Source organism: Kogia breviceps, chromosome 4 (assembly GCF_026419965.1).
Source record: "Kogia breviceps isolate mKogBre1 chromosome 4, mKogBre1 haplotype 1, whole genome shotgun sequence".
NCBI classification, from domain to species: domain Eukaryota; kingdom Metazoa; phylum Chordata; class Mammalia; order Artiodactyla; family Physeteridae; genus Kogia; species Kogia breviceps.
This window is the reverse complement of record NC_081313.1, coordinates 32,020,225-32,036,605: the sequence shown is the minus strand read 5'-3', so window position 1 is coordinate 32,036,605 and position 16,381 is coordinate 32,020,225. Positions and strand designations below refer to the sequence as shown.

Genomic DNA, 16,381 nt, shown 5'->3' with positions numbered 1-16,381 from the left:
TAAGTTATAGATGTGAGGAGTAAACCTCCATTTGGCCTCCTTGCCCCGGTGTCATTTATTCCAGGTACAGTCTAGACAGCAATGACTATTTCTCCAATTAGTATTTCACAAAGAATGAACTGCTTCTTTTGCATACATTGGTTTTTGGCCTATGAATCAAAGTAAATACTTCTTAGGCTAAACAAGATTCCTATTTCTGAATTAAAGCTTGCCAAATAAAAATATTTTTCTGGGGGGGCTTCCCTGGTGGCGCAGTGGTTGAGAGTCTGCCTGCCAATGCAGGGGACACGGGTTCGAGCCCTGGTCTGGGAAGATCCCACATGCCGCGGAGCAACTAGGCCCGTGAGCCACAACTACTGAGCCTGCGCATCTGGAGCCTGTGCTCTGCAACAAGAGAGGCCGCGACAGTGAGAGGCCCGCGCACCACAATGAAGAGTGGCCCCCGCTCGCTGCAACTAGAGAAAGCCCCCGCACAGAAACGAAGACCCAACACAGCCAAAAATAATAATAATTAATTTAAAAAATTAAAACAAATATTTTGCTGGGAGAAAAAAGTAGAACTTTTGAAAATGCCTTGCTGGATGATGACATTTTAGTGTTCCTTTTGTAAGTATAATAGGAGTAAAATAAGCCTGGAGGGAACAAGGTTCTTTACAATCAATGAGACAGCTGGAGGGAAAGGTTTAAGTTTAAAGAGAACGGAGAGAGAAAGAGCCCCAATGTTGATTCACAGATTAAAAATTACATGCATGAGTTATACTGCCCCCCTGAGATGCTCTGTTCTCAAATAATTGAAAGCGGTGGTATTACAGCATTGGCTTTTAGTTCACCAAGGGATGCTAGCTAAGGGTTACATCGGTGGAGTTCCACTCTTGAAGCCAGATGGACCCTTGCTTCCTACTTAACTGCATGTCTTTCATTGTGCTCAACGGTGCCCTAGTTGCCTAGAAGAGTTTATAAGACCGTCTTAATATGTACTTCCGCCCAGGACACAGAGCAGAAGTGACCAGGCTCTTGCTTCTATTCCTGATTATATCCCATCATCACATGGGTGATGGGACTTGAGCTGAAGCTCTCTTCCCCCAGTGACCGAGGGCTGCCTTGCATTAGCTCCTGGTGTCTCCACGCCTGATGTTACTCTGTTCACCCTCAGGATCAACGTCTTAGGGATGGATGCCCTCAGCACCCCTTTCAACAACGAGTACTACAACGGACTCTGTGATCGAGTTTGGGATGGTAACACCTTGACGTACTACCGCAGACCCTGGAACGTGGCTTCCCTAGCCTATGAAGTAAGTATCCTCAGAAGAAAACACATTGTTCAGCTTTAGCCGAAAAATTGTTTCCGTAAGTTTCCTACTAAAAAATATGAAAAAGTCAGTAGAATCGAAATTTAATGTGAACGTAAGATTGACTTAAAGAAGAGGAGATGTAGCCTGGGTCTCTTTAAAAAATATGCAGTAGTCTACAATCAATCTTCAGTAACATGCACCCAGTGATAGAGTTTGGGGAAATACTTAAACTCTGTAAAAAGAATCATCTAAGGTTCTGATGAAACTAAAAATTAAATAAGTGCTGATTTAAGGACTGTGTACACTGTTTCCATGCTGTTGAGGCTCGCTTTTCGCTAACCTACCAATGAAAAACCATCTTTACATTTGTTTTCCGTCACTAGTCCCCCTTGTAAAACCTCCTTGACTAATGTCAGTGGCTGTAGTCACTCACCTCAAACCCCTCCAGTTCTAGTGAAACTATTTCTTAAAGTGATTTTTACTCTACAAAATGCTACCGCAAACCTACCACCTTTCTACAAGTCACCTAAATTCTCTAGAGCCATCCGCAAACTATACCCCCTCATTCAAAGGGTTAATATTTATCACCTTTAGAGATATTTTGGGACCTCTAAACAAGATCTAATAAAGAATAATAATTAGTTTATTCTGAACCAGTAGCTACAATAATCTTTCTTTAATTAGTCCCATAAGACCTTCTTCTTTTCCCTGAACGAAGGAAACCTTTTATTGGTGACCCATAAAATTCACTTTATTCAGTCATTACAATGTCCTTCATTTTCATTGTCACTCCCACCAGTTTGAAAAACATATATACTTTTCAATAATTGTAGTTAATATTCCTTTTATTTCTAACAATGTTGTAAATCAACCCCTACCCATTGCAGCCTGAAGTGATCATGCTCTCCCATGAACGCTAAAGATTTAATGTCCCTACTTATTTGACTGGCATCTTTTTTCACATGTGACCACATTGTCATATTTTTGGTGCCTACAAGTCCAGAATAAAATCAGTTTCTCCCAAATCGCAGGGAACATTTTGGATTATTGATCTTTCCCATAATGCTAGGTTAACCTTCTTTAAGTACATGTTTCGAGGGGAAGATTATCATCTTTCTAAGAAGAATTATACATGTTCTACTTTCTTCAAAAGAGTATGTCAAAGATAAGGGAACCTCTGTCATTGCTGATGCAAGAAGGGTTATTGTTGTGGTTTTTTTTTTTTTTAGTTCTCAGGTCTGTGCTGTACAGTCTTCCTGTCTTTGTCACTGTCACCAGCCTCCTAGCTTCTCTGTAGGGTTAGTAACTGGTGTGAACCAAGAAGTGAGGGCTGGGGGCTTGCCTGGGACTGATCTTGAAGCTACGTTTGGAGAGTAAGCTTGCTGTTTTCCCTTATCCACAACCCTAGAAACAGATGTACTTCCACATTCAGGAGGGTTTGGATCTTATAAAGGTGATGTGGTGTTTACCCTGTATGTTACTTACACCCCAGGTGGAGTTGGGAGCGGCATATTAGAATCAAACGCATTAATATATCTATGGCAAAATTAACCAATGTTCACACAAAGCAGAAGAAATGAAGACAATAATTTTTAATCAGTTCAGATCAGATTAAGGCCTTCAAATGAGTTTTGGCATCAAGCTTAGGAAAAAACCGACAGGGATTATGGACCTGAGTATTAATTTGGTGTCACCTGAGAAAGAGTGCTGATGGAGCTGGCTGGGGGCTTGTTAAAGTCCCCAGATCACACCCTTGGTGCTAGTAATGCTGATGTTCCCCTTATTCTAATCTGTTATGGTCTTGGAAAATGAATAGCTGAACATAAAAGAATGTGCGTGAGCTTATTGAGTGGAAATCTCGATTTTGACTTCTTAGAGAGGGCTACTTTCTGCACTTTCTAATATTCAATGACATATTTTACCTACTTTTTCGTGTATGTTATTATTATAGTGCCTGAAGGTAAAGAATTCATATTTTTCTTCCTCATAGCTATTACCAATACTCAACTCAATATATGTAGAGGGTAGGTACTCAACACCATTTTACTGGATGAATTAATTTTTTAAATCTTGTTTTAGTTACTTATTAGCAATAATTTACTGTCTTTCATTTTTTGAAAGAATTCTACGGACCTATCATTCCATGGGGAATATACCTTGATAATGACACCTTACTCTTATACATTCACACTCCCTCAGTGCCTCTTGTTTCAAATGCAGCTCTGGCTCTAGAACACACTGCATAGGTTAGAATCCCAACTCTGCCCCAAACAGCAGTGAGATCTGGGCAAATTATTTATCCTCATCATGCCTCAGTTTCCTCATCTGTAAAACAGAAATAATAATGCCTGCCTTGTAAAGATAAATGAGTCTATGTATGTGAAACATTCAGAAAGTTATTGGCACTAGCAAACACTCAATAAATATTTGCTATTCTTCACAGGGAACTCTCCTTAATGCTCTGTGGTGACCTAAATGGGAAGGAAATCCAAAAAAGAGGGGATATATGTATACATATAGCTGATTCACTTTGCTGCGCAGCAGAAACCAACACAACATTGTAAAGCAACTGTATTCCAATAAAAAAATATTTTCTATTCTTTTTGAGAAGAACACTTAGCTATGGTAAAAGACTTAGCTATGGTTAAATGCATAATTAGTGGTTACATTCTAGGTGAAGGTTTACTGGTTGCTTTGTAAGTACTTTGTAAGTAATGATCGAGAACAACTGAAGGGCTTGCCGGGTGGCTTAGTGGTTGCGAGTCCGCCTGCCGATGCACGGGACATGGGTTCGTGCCCCGGTCCGGGAAGATCCCACGTGCCGCGGAGCGGCTGGGCCCGTGAGCCATGGCCGCTGAGCCTGTGCGTCCGGAGCCTGTGCTCCGCAACGAGAGAGGCCACTACAGTGAGAGGCCGGCATACCACAAAAGAAAAAAAAAAAAAAAGAACAACTGAAGCTTGCAATTATGGGGGGAAAAAAGTGATGATTACATCTAGGAATTAGTTCCTTTTCACTTGTTTTTCTTTAGTCTTCTCTGCTTTTGTTGTTGAAAGTAACAACTTGTAAATCAGGTTTCAGGTTTTCATTATAATTCTCTTTAAATCTGGATCTCCATGAGAATATAAGATTTCGTAAGTCAACAGAGGTTTGTAAAATGCACCTGGATTATAATCATCCTTTCCACCCCAAATCCAACAAAATCCTGAATAACTTTTATATCATGTGAATTGCGAATAATTTCTTGCTATCTCTTAACTTCCTATATCTGTCCCACTTGAGTCACTCACATCTCCAGCCACATCCTTAACTTTGTGTTCACCAGAACTATGCTGCCTCTGAAATCTGAAACATTTAACCCTTTGCCTCATCATAACTATCCAGTGTCTCAGCTCTTATCCTCATTTATGACCACTAACATACCTTTGGACCCCATCTAGACCCAGTTCAGGTGCATCTATTTTTCTTCTAATCTATCTTTCTCCTCTTACGTTCAGTTCTTTCCTCTAATCAATCCACATCCATCTTTGACCACCAGATAATATTATCAATGTCCTATTTTCTATTCCTTCTATAATCTAGAAAAACTCCTACTTTGGATGAACCCTATTATTTTTCTTCCTATACTCATCCTGCTGGGCACTGTAGAGAAAATCATACTAATAATACAGGAACGGGTAGCTTTATAACTTCCACTCAGCTCAGTAGGTCTACACGCCTCTCCGTAGTCTGTGCTTCTCCCCACCCTCCGCAGGGGCAGTTTAAAACTTTCAGCAACCTCCTCAAATTCTTTCCCTCACCATTCTGAGCACAGTAGATGGCAGGGGCTCCAACTGGGCAGAGAATACCCAAGCCACAGACCAGAATTTTCTTTTTTTCAAAGTTGTACTTGTGTACAAACTTATTTGACACAAAGTCTATTCTTACATCCTTCTGATCTCAGTAGAAAATATATCTTTCTACCCCATACTCTGGATCTCATGCCAAGTACCTTGCTTGTTATTCTAAGCCTTAGGTCTACCTCTGTCTCTCTCATTTTCCACCCCGCCCTTAATATATAAATATGTTCAAGGTTCTCATTTAAAAACAAAAACACGAAAAGGACACCCTCATCTCTGCATACTCTTCTCATCTACACTTGCTGTCTCAATTTTTGTACTTCCCATGAATTCCCCAGCTGTATTAGTTTTCTAGGGCTGCCATAACAAAGTACCACAGGCTGGTTGGTTTAAATAACAGAAATTGGTTTTTTTCACAACTCTGAAGGCTGGAAGTCTGAGATCAAGATGGTGGCAGGGTTGGTTTCCTCTGAGGCCTCTCTCCTTGATTGTAGGTGGCTATCTCCCTTATCTCCACATGATCTTCCTTCCATGCCAGTCTGATCCTAATCTCTCCTTCTTATAAGGACACCAGTCATACTGGATTAGAGCTCACTCTAATGACCTCATTTTAACTCAATCACCTTTTTAAAGATTCTGTCTCTAAGTGCCATCACATTTTGAGGTAATTGGGCTTAGGAATTTCAACACATGGATTTGGGGGGAACACAGTTCAGCCCGTAATGCCAAACCTCTGTTATCTTGTTACTCAAACTGTTTTCATCAAAGTCGGTCTTCTGTTTCTTTTGAGCTCCCTTTACTGAGGACAGCCCTTAAATATTTCTGTTACCAAAGTTCCTACCTTGTTTCGCTAATCTCTCTATATATAGCCTCCTTGGGTGATTTCATCCCCTCCTGTGGCTTCAGTTTTCACTTCCATCCTGATGACTCACAAATACTGCATTTCCAACGCAGGGCTCTCTCTGAACTGAATACCCGTGTAGTTTGTTATCTGCAGACATCACACAGTTCACATATCCAAAGCTTATATCCCATCTTATGCCCAATTCTCTGTTCTTTGCTCTTGAATTCTCCACTTGGTAAATGAAACAATATCTTCCTAATCATCAAACTCAAAATAAGGAAACCTTCGTAAAGATCTCCTCTACAGGTACATCTCCCTCAAAGCCCACAACATCCAATCAGTCTCCAAGTTTCATTATTTTGTAAAGACTTTTAAGTCTGTCTCTTCTTCACTATTCCCACTGCCATGCCCACCACCTTAGACTCCCATCATTTTCCATCTGGGCTACTATGTTTGCCCTCCTATCAGTTTGAGACCTCTAGTTTTGCTCAGTTTCAATTCATTCCACACACTTCAGTATGAAGGTAAATGATAAATCTGATCTTATCACTCTGTTGCTTAAATTTGGTGATGTCTCCCTACAGCCTGCAGGATAATAATCAATCCCCTTAGCAGGGGGACAAAGGTCATTCCTGATCTGGCTTTTGATTGCCACGTTACCCTCAGCCTTCTCCTCTGAATCCTCCATTACATGCCTTTCCTGCAAATTAATGCAATAGCCTTTGCTTTCCTTTCTGTTCCGGTCTTTATTTTGCTGTATCATATATACCCTTAGTTGAATTTCTAGTCATTTTATTTACCATGGAATCCTGAGAAACTAACATCATAAGGCAGGCTAAATAAATGATTGCTGAATTAATAAATAAATGCATTCAGTATACTGACACTCTTCTTTCAAAAAGCAAATGGTTTTTTCTTTTAATGAAGGGAAGAACCCATATTCAAGAAAACGTGTAATTGGAATCGCCATTAAAGTTGACAGCAACTGAAAACAGAGGCTTAATAAACATTTCAACTACTCTTTCTACTGTCAGCTTGAGCCCATTTAGAAAACCTGGCGATGTACAGATAAAATTTATTATATACACAGTGATTTATTTATTACATATTGCTGTTCCCAAGGAATAAATAATACTGTGCCTATAGAAACTGCTATCTTGAAAGGAACTACAGCCTACAATGAACTTATATGAGTTCAAATTTGGAGTCATAGGCAGGGATCAATTATGAAGGTGCTCATATGCCATACTAAGTAACTTGGGCATAATCCTGAGCATGGTAATGGAGCCATTGAGGAGAGCAATGTGGTCATAGTTTCATTTTAAATCTTTGTGTTTTGTGGAGATGAATTTTAAGGAGACAATACCAGAGATAATAACAGAAGGAGGCTATTTTATGGTCCAAGAAGGAGATGATGAAAAATGAACTGTGTCTATAATAGTAGAGGCTGAGAGGAAGAGATGAAATCCAGCTCAGTGTTGAGAACTAAGAGTTCAGTACACAATTGGAGATAGCGGAGCATATGGTCAAGTGCCCAGTTCTGAATTAAATTCCCTGGATTTGAATTCTGATAAGTTCCTTCACTTACCAACCGTGTGACTCCAGGCAACTTATTTATCTTTCCTGAATCTCAGTTTCTTATCATAAAGTCGTATAATAACAGTACATACTTTGTAGGAATTTGGAAATGTTAAATGTGTTAATAAGTGCAAAGTGCTTAGAAGAGTGTCTAACACAAAATAAACTCACAATAGATGAAAAATATGGAGACCCCCAGTGGATGATAGGTCATCAAAGAAGACCTGAGAAGTGTGTGTGTGTGTGTGTGTGTGTGTATTAGAAGGGGGAGTGGGGGATCTACCAAAAGAAGAGTTAAATCCAAGAAGAAGATAATGATTGACATCTGGATGGAGTTATCTTGCCAAGAGTAGATTATATGAACGTGAGGATGGAGCCTGAATTGGGGGCAGAGATTTAAGTACCATCAGCATAGAGAGGATCATTGAAGTCTTGATAGTGCTTGAGATCATCCAGGAGGTGTACAGTGAGAGAGAAAAGAACACAAAGAATGGAGTCCTAGAACACACCAATATTGAAGATCTAGGCAGAGAAGATGATCTCTTGAAGATAATTGTATTCATTATCTATTGCTAAATTTCAAATTACCCCAAAATTTAACAGCTAAAAGTTTAGGAATGTGGGTGTGGCTTGGCTAGGGACTTTAGCTGAGGATGACTCATAAGGCTGCAGGCATTCTGCTCTTTCCTGGTTCCTTCTCTCAATTAGTGAGGGACGGCTTTAATAATAATAGTAAATAGTATATGGTTTTATCCTTTTTTTGTACATACAAAATCTTAGTGGCATTTTTAACAGTTTTCTCTTTACCTTTTATTCCCGTATGCTCTCCAAGCCTCAATTTGAACTTTGGAATGTGTGTTGAGGTGTTCTATCTTCTCCACTCCCAGAGCCAGAGTAATGTTTATTTCTTGTCAAGAAGCATTAGCTGGGCTTCCCTGGTGGCGCAGGGGTTGAGAGTCTGCCTGCCGATGCAGGGGACATGGGTTCGTGCCCCGGTCTGGGAAGATCCCACATGCCGCTGAGCGGCTGGGCCCGTGAGCCATGGCCGCTGGGCCTGCGCGTCCGGAGCCTGCGCGTCCGGAGCCTGTGCTCCACGACGGGAGAGGCCACAACAGTGAGAGGGGGGAAGAAAAAAGAAAAAAAGCATTAGCTGATAAATCTTTAAACAGGCTAGATTTCACGAACCCCTATCATATGCCTGGCCTCCTGGAAGATGTAAGCACCCTTGCCCCTCTCTCTGATTTCTACTTCTCCAACATCTGTTTATTTGGTTCTCATAAAGAGTTGTTTCCATCTGTGTGTCTTCCTACTTTCTATAATCTTCTTTCTTTCTTTTTTTTTTTTTTTTTTGCGGTTCGCGGGCCTCTCACTGTTGTGGCCTCTCCCGTTGCGGAGCACAGGTTCCGGACGCGCAGGCTCAGCGGCCATGGCTCACAGGCCCAGCCGCTCCGCGGCACGTGGGATCTTCCCGGACCAGGGCACGAACCCGTGTCTCCTGCATCGGCAGGCGGATTCTCAACCACTGCGACACCAGGGAAGCCCTATAATCTTATTTCTTGACCTCTCTTCAAAGACTTTTGCTCTTCTCTTCAAAACGATTGTACATATTGGTCCACCTCTGAATGCTTATCGTTGAGCTCAGACTTCTTTTTGATGGATAGATTTTTGGCTTTTCAATCCAGCTCTTGTCTTTAGGTTTGCTGGGGTGACCCCACCCTCACTGTTTCAGACTCTGCTCACTACTACCATCCTAGCATTAGTGAAAGAGGACCACTCAACAACATTCTAATTGACACCCTGACCAACATTCCCTTATACCTGCAAGCAATCCTTCACACTGCTAAGTTGATCCCTGCCCAGTGCCAGTTCCTTTCTAACCAGTTCAGGTATATGTACAAGAGCCTATAAATTATGCCACTCCTATCCTGCAACCAATTAGAAGCCAATGAGCTAAGAAGACCTTAGCCTTCTAGAAGAGTGAGGGAGAGGTGGTTTCCTAGTGCCATTTTGCTCACCTTTGGCACTTCTCATCATGGAAGACTGAGTGGAATTGTCTTCATTTGCTTCTACTAGCCTTAGATTTCAAGGTAATAGAAATCTTATTCATTTTTCTTTCTTTTTTTTTTAATTGAAGTATAGTTGATTTACAGTGTTGTGTTAGTTTCTGGTGTACAGGAAACTGAATCACCTTTATATATATATATATATATATATATATATATATATATATATATATATATATATTTTTTTTTTTTTTTTTTTTTTAAGGCCATGTTCAGGGCAACATTTCCCATGAATCCTTTCTTCATTTTACCACTCAGAACTTGTCAAGCCCTCTTTGGCAGTATAGCATAAGAATGAACAGCTCCACCCTGGAATCAGACTTCCTGGGTTTCATCGCTGGCTGGGCCACTTCCTAGCTGTATGATTGCATGATCTTGGACAAATTTTTTAACCTATATTTTCTTATCTGTAAAATGGGGATCATTATAGAAATTACCTTAAAGGTAGGAAGTTAAATATTTATTCTACATAAAACACTTTGAACAGCTGCTGGCACAGAGTAAGCACTTAATACATATGAGTTACTATTGTTAGCTATATTGGATCTGCATATTAAATTTAATACATATTTATTATAATCTACTATTTGCCAGGCACTTTACTAAGTGGTGAGGCTATGGAGGCATGTGGGTAAGATGGATGTGGTCTCTGACTCCTTGGAGTTTACCATCTGAAGGTCTATTTAATAAGCCATTATAAAAGGGAAGCATTTTTCAGTTTGTTTTATTTTAAAAGAAGAGCCATGAGAGCTTATAGGAAACAGATTTGTTAGTCTGTGGGATCAGGAAAGGTCTCCCTAAAGAAGTGATGGTTAAGCTGAGACTCAAAATAGAAGTAGGGATTCGCCAGGTCAGGGGTATATAGTATGTGTGTGTGAGTGTGTATAATGTCTGTGTTATGGGAGGATGGGTGATTAAGGAACATTCCAGAAAGTAAACGCAGCATAAGAGAGCCCTGTGGTGGGAAGAAGCATAGGCTGTGGAAATAGAAAGGAGGCCAGAGGGCTGGAGTACAGTCAGGGAGAGATTAACTTGGAATAAGTGTAGTTTAGACTTTATCTTAAAGGCAGTGGGAAGCTGGAAAGATTTTAAACAGGGAAGTGACATGGTTAGGCTACTCTTCCCTTTGCATTGAGCATTTTTCCCAGCATGCCTTTCTTTTTTTTTTTTTTTTTTTTTTTTTTTTTTTTTTTTTTTTTTGCGGTATGCGGGCCTCTCCCGTTGCGGAGAACAGGCTCCGGACGCACAGGCCCAGCGGCCGTGGCTCACGGGCCCAGCTGCTCCGCGGCATGTGGGATCTTCCCGGACCAGGGCACGAACCCGTGTCTCCCGTATCGGCAGGCGGATTCTCAACCACTGCGCCACCAGGGAAGCCCTTGCATGCGTTTCTTTAACGAAAATTATATACATTTTAGTCTTTCCCATTAGATGGTGACTTTAGGTTTCTTGTCTTAGTCTGTTTGGGTTGCTATAACGAAATACCAAAGACCAGGTAGCTTAGAGACAACTGAAATGTATTGTTCACAGTTCTGGAGGCTGGGCGTCTCAGTCAGAGCACCAGCAGCGTCGGGTGAGGGACCTCTTCTGGGTTCCAGACTTCTCGTTGTATCCTCATATGGTTGGCAGGGACTAGGGAGCTCTGCGGGGTCATTTTTATAAAAGCACGAATCTCTTCAAGAAGGCTGCTCCCAAAGGCCCCATCTCCTCATACCCTCCCACTGGACATTAGGATTTTAACATATGGATTTAAGAGGAGACATAAACATTCAGACCACAGCATTCCTCGTGCAGAACAGTCACCCGGTGCATGCTAGCGAGTCCAGTCTGTGCCTCTGACGGAAGAGATGAGTGTCTCTTTCCAGACAAGAGTTGCATCCTGTTACAGAGGACCTCTGGAAAGAGAGTTTGTTGAGATTAACAGCCCTCCCACTGATGCCTGACAATAACCAAGTTGGCAAAGAAAGCGTTTGTTTGTTTCTTTCTTTGTTTTATTGAAGTAAAGCGGATTTACAATGTTGTGTTCGTTTCTGGGATACAGGAAGGTGATTCAGTTTTATTCTTTCTCAATTCTTTTCCATTATAGGTTATTACAAGATATTAAATATAGTTCCCTGTGCTATACAGTAACACCTCATTGATTATCTGTTTTTCGTATAGTAAGTAGTGTGTGTCTGTTAATCCCAAGCTCCTAATTTATCCTCCCACCCTCCTTTCCTCTTAGGTAACTATGAGTTCGTTTTCTATGTCTGTGAGTCTGTTTCTGTTTTGTAAATAAGTTCATTTGTTTTCATTGAAAGATTTAATTTTTAATTAGGTTATTTAGTTTTTTCATGCAAAAATGAATGTGGTAAATAAAGTCCAAACCACATAAAAGATGATTCAAGAAAAAGCAAGCCTGCTACCACTCCAGATATCCATTTACTCACAGTTCCTTTACCCGGGACAATCTCCAGGATTTGTCTATTTTTCCAGTAATTTTCTATGCACGTAAAGGCTTTTCTTTTTTAAATAGGCAGCAGAGTGTAAACGTTAAGAGGCAGTTCAGGGCTCAAGTCCTGGCCTTTCTACTTATATTAATTAACATGTATAAAATGCTCAAAACAGTGCCTGGTCCATAAGGCTTCAGGAAGGATTAGCTTTATCATTTCTTTCCTTCTTTTTCTACACAGATGGGAGTATATTGTGCATCTGATCTGTTATATAACTTGCTTTTTAATTATTAATATATTAACTCTTGAAAGCTTGCTATGTTCTAAGTCCTTCATGTGCTTTATTTCATTGACTCCTTATAACAACCTTTGGGCCAGGTATGGTGAGTATCCCTGTTTTACACACTAAGAATCAGACTGGGCACAGAGAGGTTATTGTGTAATGTTCTCAAAGTCATCAGATCTGTATTTGAACTCTTGCAGTCTCACTTTCTTGCCTTGGCTCAACTTCTTTGTTCTACTCCCTTTCAAATAAGTTGCCTGATTTTTGTCTTTTCCTGTTTATTTTGGGTGGTTTTTTGTATGTTGTTTTCAAAAACACTTTGCTATTCTCCTTTAGACCAAAGCCGACAAAAATTTCAGAACTGAATATTATGATGGACAGATGCAAATATTCAGAAGTATCATCCAAGAGAAGAAATCAAATTTTAATGCAGATTTAACTATAAAATACACACCTCTTGAAGCAATTGGACAGTCTGAAAGTAAAGATTCAAAACCTTCTGACAAAAAAGGCCTTTCAAATGCCCAGGGTAACTTTCGATTTACATATTTCAAAAATGAAACTTACAAACTGTTGATGTCATATTCTTCGAAGAAGGTAAGACCAAAAATTTAATATAGAGAATATAATGGAATATTTTTCAAGCTAACCAAACCTCCTCTTTTAAGTTTAATCGTTTAGAGCAGATAGAGTGCATAAGAGAAAGAAACATGATACTCAACAAATCCTCAAATGTGTATGTAGTTTGAAGGCCCAGAAGAAGAATGCTAACTGGAGAAAAATCTCTTCAGTATAGCAGTAATAAGTGGGTGAGATGTTTGTGGCTGTCAACAGAATAAGCATATTAAGAGTTCAGAGTATACTTTTTGGGACTTCCCTTGTGGTCCAGTGGTTAAGACTTTGTGCTTTCACTGCAGAGGGCATGGGTTTGATCCCTGGCCAGGGAACTAAGATCCCACATGCCGCGTGGCACCGCCAAAGAAAAAAGGGAATTCAGAGCATGCCTTTTGACTGAGATTGTGGTGATAGACTGTTTAATTTATATTCTCTTAAGAAGTACAATGAAAAATCATACTAAGGAATTTTGGTAATTCACTGTAATGTCTTAGAATGATGGCTATTTACTTACTGTAAATTGTATTTCTAAAGTAACGATGCCATGAAATTGTACACATTGTATATGAAATTGGTCTGCTTACTTTGTAATCTTACCTTTAATTTGAGACTTTGAAAATGTGTTTGTTTTTTAATATTTAAGCCAGATTTAGAAGTTTGTTTCATCACCTTTGGAATAAATATAGAATATACTTTCTGTAGTCAGTATGATGCTGGTAAAATGCTCACTCTTTCTTTTCTGATATCACAGTCACCTATTTAGATACCCTTCTTTCACTTAAAAAATAATACTCATTCACTCTTAGTACTTATATTATGCCTAGTTGTATAATAGGTCGATTGATACATTGCCTCTATATCCACTTGCACACTCACCCAAAGGGTGCAGTTGGAAAATCTTTTAAGTCATTCAACAAATATTTAATTGTGGACTTACTATGTAGCCAGGCACTGTTCCAGGTGCTTAGAATACATTTGTGAACCAGGCTCATAAAGATTCTTCTCATGGAGCTGAACGTTTAGCAGGGGGAGATAGACAGAAACAAACATAACAGTATATAGTATATATAGTATATATAGTATATATATATATAGTATATAGTATATATATACTATATATATATATATACTATATATATATATATATATATAAATACTATATATATATAGTATTTAGAAAACGATAGGTGCTATAGAATAAAATGAAATGTAGAGTAGCATAATGGCAATCAGGACTCCTGGGCAGATGGCAGTATTAAAAAGGAAGCTTAGGGTATAGGCTTCACTGAGGAGATGAGCTCTCAATAAAGACTTGAAGGAGAGGAAATAGTCAAATAGTCACATTTGGGATGATATATCTGGTGGAATGATCTATTAAAGACAAGTCCCTAAGATGGGAACATACCTGCCCATTGGGCCAAAGTGAACAGAAGGAGAAAAGGTTAGAGAGGTTACCTTGAATCAGATCATAAAGGGCCTCACAGCCTGTTCTAAGAGTTTGGTTTTTTCAGTGAGTGATATGAGGGACCATTGGAATGTTTTGAATAGAAGGTTGACATATTCTATTATATTTTCAATGATTACTCTGGGTACTGTTGAGAAGAGATTATGAAAGTTAAGAGCAAAAGGAAGAAGGTTTTTTAAAACTATTGCAAGAATCCAGGTGAGAGTTGATGGCAGTTCAGAAAGGACAGTTGTAGAGTCAAACATGACTCTGTACAAACGCCAAAGTTTTCGGCCTGAGCAACTGGAGGATGGAGTTGCTATTAACTGAGATGGAGAAAATTTCAGGTAGAGCAGGTTTGGAGAAGAAGACCAGTAGTTAAGTTTTAGTTAGATTAAGTTTGAGATGTCTAGTAGACATTCCACTGGAAATGTCAAATAGCAAGTTGATGTTATGTGTCTGGAATTTGGGAAAGAGGTCTGGGATTAAGCTCTAAGTTTCAGAGTTGTTAATATATAGATGGTGCTTAAAGTCATAGGCTTTATACATTTTGAGAAGAACTACCCTAGATAACAAAAGATAAATAAATTCTATCGAAGAGAAAAGAGTGATGAACTGTGTCAAATGTGCTAATATGTGAAAGATGAGGACTAAGAAGCACTGGCTTTAGCATTGTGAAGGTCATTGGTGACCTTCAGAAGAGGTTTTGAACAAAAGAGTTTTGTTGGAGTAGTGAGGGCAGAAGCATTACTGGGATAGATTTATAAGAAACTGGGAAGAGAGGAATTGGAAACAGCTAGTACAGAAAACTCTTTAAAGGAATTTTGCTTCTAATGAGGGCGAAGAAATGAGTGGCAAATGGCCGAACAAGTAAGGCCAAGAGATTATTTTTATTCCTTTAAGATGGAAGAAACAAGAGTATATCTGGATGGCGATAATCTAAGATCTACCTCTAAAATAAGTTGAGTCAAAGAACATAATGTCTTCCTGACAAGATACACCTAATTTTAGCAAAAATGAAAGGGAATCCAAATATGTTTTGTGCATCTTTGAGGTTGCATTAAGAATTATTATGCAAGTCATCAGGTGGAGAACATATATACATGGAGTAAGTTTCTTTAAGATTTTTGTTAGATACTGAATCACCCAATATCACCTGAAGTTAAGTCATGCAGTGTGAACAATTGTGCTTCTAAAACATAAAAAGTTTGGTGTGATGTTCGTATACACCAAGATATACCTTTAAAAAAATAATAAAGCATATACTCCTATGCAATCAACACGTGCTAACCACAACTACAGCAGGAGAACTTCAAAAGAACCTTCCACAAAATCATGGATGTCAGTTGTAGTTTAGTTTTGGCCAGGACAGTCTATAGCACTAAATCACATAGTTCTTTGTGACTGCCCCAGTTTTCTTTTGGAAATTTAAGCCATCATCCCTGGAACATTAACTGCTGAGGTGTTTAGATTGGCTTGAAAGCCACAGTTTAAAATATTATCTGTCCCTCCTGTTATCAAAAATTGAGAGGACTTAGTAGAAGGCACAGAGAGACCTGAGACCTAAGTTTTTTGGACAAATCTCTGCCACAGACTCTGTGTGCTTTGAGGAAAATAATTTGATACCTTTGTATCAGAGTTTCCTCATGTGTAAAATAAAATTGGGCTTCGTATATAATGTCTACATTTCCTTCCATTGTTAACATTTTTAAGTCAACTTAGGGAGGTGTAATTTGCATACAATAAAATGAAAATATTTTGTGCATTTAGTTCCATGATGAGTTTTGACTATTGTATTCACCTTTGTAACCACCTCCTTAAACAAGACGTAGAATATTTCCATCACCTCAAGAAAATTCCTTCATGCCCTTTGCATCAATCCCCTACTGCCTGAGAGGCAACTACTGACCAGATTTCTCTGACCACAGCTTAGTTTCACCTGTTCTACAACTTCATATAAATAGAATCATATAGTTTATACTCTTTGGTGCCTGAC

The 16,381-nt window shown here is 39.3% G+C and overlaps 1 protein-coding gene across 1 annotated transcript in view; it reads left to right on the top strand.

The window, feature by feature from the left end:
- C9 (complement C9) overlaps window positions 1-16,381 on the top strand; it is a 56,007-nt gene that overhangs the window by 20,593 nt on the left and 19,033 nt on the right. The window contains exons 6-7 of the mRNA XM_059060274.2: window positions 1,154-1,292; window positions 12,663-12,923. Of these exons, the coding sequence (XP_058916257.1) occupies window positions 1,154-1,292; window positions 12,663-12,923 (400 nt within the window). The remainder of the gene's footprint in view (window positions 1-1,153; window positions 1,293-12,662; window positions 12,924-16,381) is intronic.